Source organism: Scardinius erythrophthalmus (genome assembly GCF_964197995.2).
Source record: "Scardinius erythrophthalmus genome assembly, chromosome: 6".
In the NCBI taxonomy this organism is placed as follows: Eukaryota; Metazoa; Chordata; class Actinopteri; order Cypriniformes; family Leuciscidae; genus Scardinius; species Scardinius erythrophthalmus.
In genome coordinates this window covers 36,802,156-36,808,252 of record NC_138226.1, presented here as the reverse complement: position 1 = coordinate 36,808,252, position 6,097 = coordinate 36,802,156, and the positions used below count along the sequence as shown (strand labels likewise).

The 6,097-nt window shown below is 36.8% G+C and overlaps 1 protein-coding gene across 1 annotated transcript in view; it reads left to right on the top strand.

The window, feature by feature from the left end:
- Window positions 1-1,736: 1,736 nt before the first annotated feature.
- Window positions 1,737-6,097, top strand: part of galnt13 (polypeptide N-acetylgalactosaminyltransferase 13) — a gene marked incomplete at both ends in the record, with an annotated part of 116,042 nt that continues 111,681 nt past the window's right edge. Inside the window, one exon of the mRNA XM_081367403.1 lies at window positions 1,737-1,878. Coding sequence (XP_081223529.1) covers window positions 1,737-1,878 — 142 coding nt within the window. The remainder of the gene's footprint in view (window positions 1,879-6,097) is intronic.

The following is a 6,097-nucleotide window of genomic DNA, read 5'->3' as shown; positions in this document are numbered from 1 at the left end:
CTTTCAACAGGATTCTCAGTGGGTGTTTCACTGAGTGGGGAGAATCTATTTGTTATGGTAATTAGATTAATGTAATAGGCAATATTAGACAATATCTAATATATGTTGATGAGTAAGTTATATTTAGCAATATAAACAAAAATGAATGATAGTAAATAGAGATTCAAAACAGAAAGCTATACAGAGCTTACAGACACAAACCAGCAGCAAGGTAGACAGGAGCAATTGATCAGCAGCAAGGCAGACAGGAGCAATCTTATGACAGAAGCTTTCCCTTTCAATCCTTTTAGTATTCATTTCATCTGGAAACTGCAGTGAATATTTTGTATTGTTTTTTGGAGCTTTGCAAAAATGTAGGTGGAGGCATGTATAATAAGCCTAGGTTGTTTGTTATTGTGTTACTGTACGGTAACAAACTTAAGTACAATGGGGTTATGGAATTATTATTGCAATATTATTTAGGTAACCAGATGCAATATTAATTAAGGGCCCTACAACCAAAATATAACAAAACACGTTTATTTACTCAGTGACCCTTTGAATAGTTGACTAGAAAGACAAAACTGAAAATGCAAAGCATACTTGTAGTTTTGAATTCTGAGCACAACAATCTGTAAAGTCAAACTTGCATTGCTACAAGCATTTGCATTAATGTACTTGCATATTGTATAAAATTACTAGTTTGAGAGTGAAACACTACTTTCACAATGAGTAGATAAATGACTGATCAGAGACTCAATGTGGTATCGCAAGTGTTTTTTGCTAGTTTCAGCCTGACACAGTTAATATTTTCACGTCCTGCGCCATGTTGTTTAAATAAATGCATTTGCACCCGTTTGTGGGCCCATGGGCTGCTGGTCTGAAAACGAGGTGTGTTCAGGCACATTGTTGGCTCGTTGCTATTTTGAGGCAATTGAAATATACTGCCAGGACCAACAAAAACCTGGTCTGAAGTCAATGGCGCAATATTTTTTTTGTTATTTAAAGAGCACATTAGTAATATGCGCCTATAGGAGGGTCCACAACGTGCACACACTCTGTTTATTACACACACAGGGACAAGCAGCAGCACACAAACATGGCAAATATTAAAAATAAAAGGATTACAATGTAAAAGATTATTATTGTGTACATAATGTGTACTTGCGCATGAGCAGATCCGTTTGCGCTCTGGAGAAGCGTTCAGTCTTTCCGCTTGCAAATTCCGTCATGTAAATAGCAATCCGCCATGGCGTGAGCGCAACTGGATTTTAAAGGGAATGGGGGTTGAGACTCTGATTGGTTCATTGCATGTTACGAGAATAGGAACAACCCTTTTAGACCATGCGCCGGGTGCGCTGACCATTAAACTAGCAAAAGTGGATTCAGACACACCCTGACTACACTTGCACCGTGCGCTTTAGACCATGCGCTTAGATCGTTAAAATAGGGCCCTCAGAGTTTATCTCAGATCAACCTGTTATACTCAGCATATCTGCAATTATGTCTGTAATTTGGTCTTTTAACTCTTGCTAGTCTTGCTATGTATCATTTCTGAAGGCTAAATGAATAGTGTATCTGCTCTATGTTATCTGAGTTTTGCAAAGAAGGATTTCAATCTTATAATATTTATGCATTTCTTGTTTTCTTCCAGTGGGATGACGTCTCAAGGTGTGTCCTGTCACAACTCCCCCTGCCCCATCTCCTGTGTCCCTCTCATCTGCCCATCTGTGGGGTCCTGACGCCAACAGGGGCTCATGAGACGCTTTGTGTACTGTAAGGTGGTGCTGACCACCTCTCTGGTCTGGGTACTAGTGGACGTCTTCCTATTGTTGTACTTCAGTGAGTGCAACAAATGCGATAGCAAGAAGGAACACTCACTCCTGCCTGCGCTCAGAGGTGAGTCAGACCGTTTAACAGAATGGTAAGGGTTATTCATTACCTAAAACCCACAATGAAAACGGTTACCATTTACTGTCCTTCCAGACCTGTGTGACTTTCTTTCTTCTGTGAAACACAAAATGTCAGGTTTTTGTTCAGATTGCAGGTTGCTTTATTTTATTCAACCAATACATCTGAGGGCAAATGCAAACACACCAGTTTGAATGTTTGCCAAAGCACAAATAACATTTGAGCAGAACATTTTCATTAAATAATGAAGGCAAGACACTGCAGGAGAACGATACAAATTTTAACTAATAGATACCACCATACTTCGTCAGTAATGCTTAAAAATTAAAATGAGCCTTATCTAATTGATAATGCACTCATTTACATTCAATATTCCAAAACATATAAATCTGAACAAGTCATGTTAAAAATTATTACTTATTTAATTTTCATATTAGAGTAATAGGTTTTTACAGTGGGAATTTTGAATATCTCTTTTTCTCACTCCATAAAATAAAATAAAAATACGGTAAACAGTCAGTAGAAAAAAATTCACAGTTTTTAGGAAAAAAAAGTTATATAAATCAGATGATTGATATATGAACAAACTATTTTGTAAAAAAAACTCTAGCGTATAGATATGAATAAAACCGTAAAGTTTGCCCTAGTGAAAAATAAATATAGCAAAATGTATTTGAAATACATTTATTGAATGCTAAGTATACTACAAATACATTTACATCTTTATGTACTTAATATAAATACCCTGCAATTGTACTTTTGGTATACTAAATTGATATAATTAGTCTGCTAAATTGGAACAGCTAATTTTGTACTTGATGTACAAAATGTACTTAAAGGTACAATATGCAATAATTTTTTGCCGCTAGAGGGCGCTACATTCCAAACAACCATGGCGTAGCTTGATGACGATGTGAAGGAGCGTGGAATGATGGGAACTGTCGTTTTAAATTCCACCATGGATGTAAATCAGTCAGACGGGAATCGAAAAATCATGTTCATGGATGGGGTGAAGTTCTATTTTTATAAATGTTGTGTTTAATGACATGCTTTTTGTGGCGAGGGGGCGTGGTTCAGCGCGGTCTGTAAAGGGAGAGAGAGAGAGAGAAACGAGACGAGCGGGACGCAAGTAGGTCAAGTGCAAATGACGAACACCTTATTGCAGTATTATTGGCGTGGAGAGACCGCTTATAAGCTGCGCTGGATCGAGAGAGAGACTGGAGAGAAAATTGGACGCAGAGAAAGAAAACCGGTGGATCCGAGCTCTCATTTTTTAACTGTTTTGTGCGTCGTAGTTGCCATGGTGAATGCACGTTGTGCGCGAATTTTGTTTGTTTTGTTTTATTTTAATAAAGTATGAGTCCCAGTAACGCCGACCCCGTCTTCTTCCTTCCTGACTCTTGAACCTCATCACACTTTTATTTCATTAAAATGAATTAACAGCAATAAAAGTAAGGTTTAATACTACATTGGCTATCATAGATGTTTCTGTATGTCGAATTCATTGTTGTGATAACGCCGCGCAGTTTTGCGTGTTCTAAACAATTGTTGTAAAAGTACATTCGAACATACCCACATCATTTGCCAAAATACTGATTAATCTTTATGTATAACACATACTATATTTATTTACATTGCCATAAACACCAGATAAACAATGTCAATAAACTAACGTTAAACACAAATCTAAAGCAATAATACTTTCCTTACATAAACATAACCGTAACCATACTACATGTGGAAAATATAAAATTAAGCATGCTTTGTCGACAGAACCAGCTGCAATCGGTAAAGAATAATTGTGTTCCATAACGACAGCACGAAACAAGCTAACGTTTGTTGCTTGATAGATGCTACAACTACAACTTCCGCATTTGTCCAGGACTCCACGCAGTACGAGCGGAAACCGAGGGTAACGCGGATATGACGCAATTGACTGGCGACTCCCAGCTCCCCCCTGCTCTAACGCCCCGTTTCCTTGGTTAAAATCGCAATTTTCTCACGATTTAAAAATAGTTGGAAACATTTGGGATATTGTAAGTAATCAACTTAAAATATATAACACTGGCCTTGAGATTTTGGGATATTTTAATGCAAAATTCTTACATATTGTACCTTTAAGTTATCCAGAAGTAGTGCTGAGGTTCTACTGAAGATATACTTAAGTATATTTGATTGTGTTTAAATGTAACTATTGCAAGTATACTTTAGGTGCACTTTAAATATCTTGCATTTAAAGACTGATATTATACAGTGATCATATTATCCTTTCTAATAGTGATATTGAAACACATTTTAGGCTTAATATTAATATATATTAATACTCAATAAAGAAGTACTCCAAATAAAGTGTAATTATAATATTTATATCAGTAAGGGCCCTATTTTAACGATCTGAAACGCAAGTATCAAGCTCGAAACGCAAGTAACTTTGTGGGCGGGTCTTGGGCGCTGTTGCTATTATACCGGCGGGATAAATGACTCTTGCGCCCGACACAAATCTAAAATGGGTTGGTCTGAAGTAGCTTCATTATTCATAGGTGTGGTTTGGGCGTAACGTGAAATAAACCAATCAGAGCGACATCTCACATTCCCTTTAAGAGCAGGCGCACTTGTTCCACGGCGGATTATTATAACGGCGGATTTGCCAGGCACACGCCAGGAGCGGTTCACAGAGAGAAAAGTGACATTGGGGATGGAGAAACACACCCAGATTAGCTTCGGTTAAACAGGCGTATAATAATTTGGGTAATTGTGTAAGCTAGATGTATACTTTTATAATAAACTATCTATCTATCTATCTATCTATCTATCTATCTATCTATCTATTGTAATAATGTATGATTTGCAAAAATGAAAACTGCTGCTTCTGTGTAGATGAGAGAATCAAAGTGTATGCGTGTTGTGCACACGCTACATTGATTATGGCCAAGCATGCGCCCTTAAAATAGCATATGAATAACATGCGCAATGCACCACTGACTTTAAACTATTTTTTTCTTGTCAGTGGCGTAATTGTTTTCTAAACCTGCAAAATAGCATCAGGGAACGTTTGCGCCGGAACACACCTCCTCTTTGCGCTGAACTGCCCCCGGGAGCGCAAATGTATTTGCAAGTTTACCGACGTGTGTCTGTGGAGGGAAAAGTCCGCTTTGCGCGGGTGCAAAGTCAATTGCGCTGGGTGCAAGATAGGGCCCTAAGTCTCAAGTGATATGTCAGTAAATATGTTAATGGATTTTTGTACTATACTTAGTGTGAAATAAATGTATTTTAAATACATTTTGACCAAGGTGGTCCCACTTTATATTGTGGCCCTAATACCTGTGAACTTACATGGTAACTACATGTGTACATAGTATTTAACTACAGTGTAAATACACATTGGTACATAGTATCTATAGCTGTAATATTTGTGTATCTACACATATGTAACAACCCACGGAATGGTATCTGTAAGTACAAATGTGTAACAGGACATTGGTAACAACACTTTTTTCACTTCAGTAAGTACACATGTGTAACAGGAATTATGTAACTATATTTTGTAACAACCATATGTATTTACACAAGTTGTTCCACTTCCACACGCAGTCTTATATCCTGAATTTACCAGTTTGGATATAAATGTATTTAATTTCCAACCATGTCAGTATGTTAAAAGCAGATTTACTTTCACAGTGGCAGAGTTTTTCTAGTTTTATTTTAGGCAGTCTAAAGGACACAGAGGTTTTACTTCAGAATCTATTACACTGTTGAGTGTAATGTGTATTAATAAACATTGTTTAGCTTTATTGTTTTTTTTTGTTTTGTTTTTTCGCAGTCCTCTATACATTATTTACTGAGAAGTGATCAATGTTTAATACTTGGGCGTTTCACCCATGCAATTGTTAAATTACTTTTAAGTGGACAGTTCCTGCAGAGTTACCATGTAAGTACACTGTTATTATAGTGTTACACAGATGTTTAGGTTGAGCATTACACAACTTACTTACACAGTAAGTTGTGACCGTTTTACAATTTATATTAAGTGGACAGTTCCTGAGGATTTACCATGTAAGTACACTGGTATCACAATGTAAAACTTTAGTTGTTATTAGTCAATATTAGTCCTGCCAGTCATAAATACATGGTATACACATAAGAATCATCATGGTTTTCATAAAGTTTCAGTGTATTCCAAACTGGTAACTGCAGTATTTAAGAATGC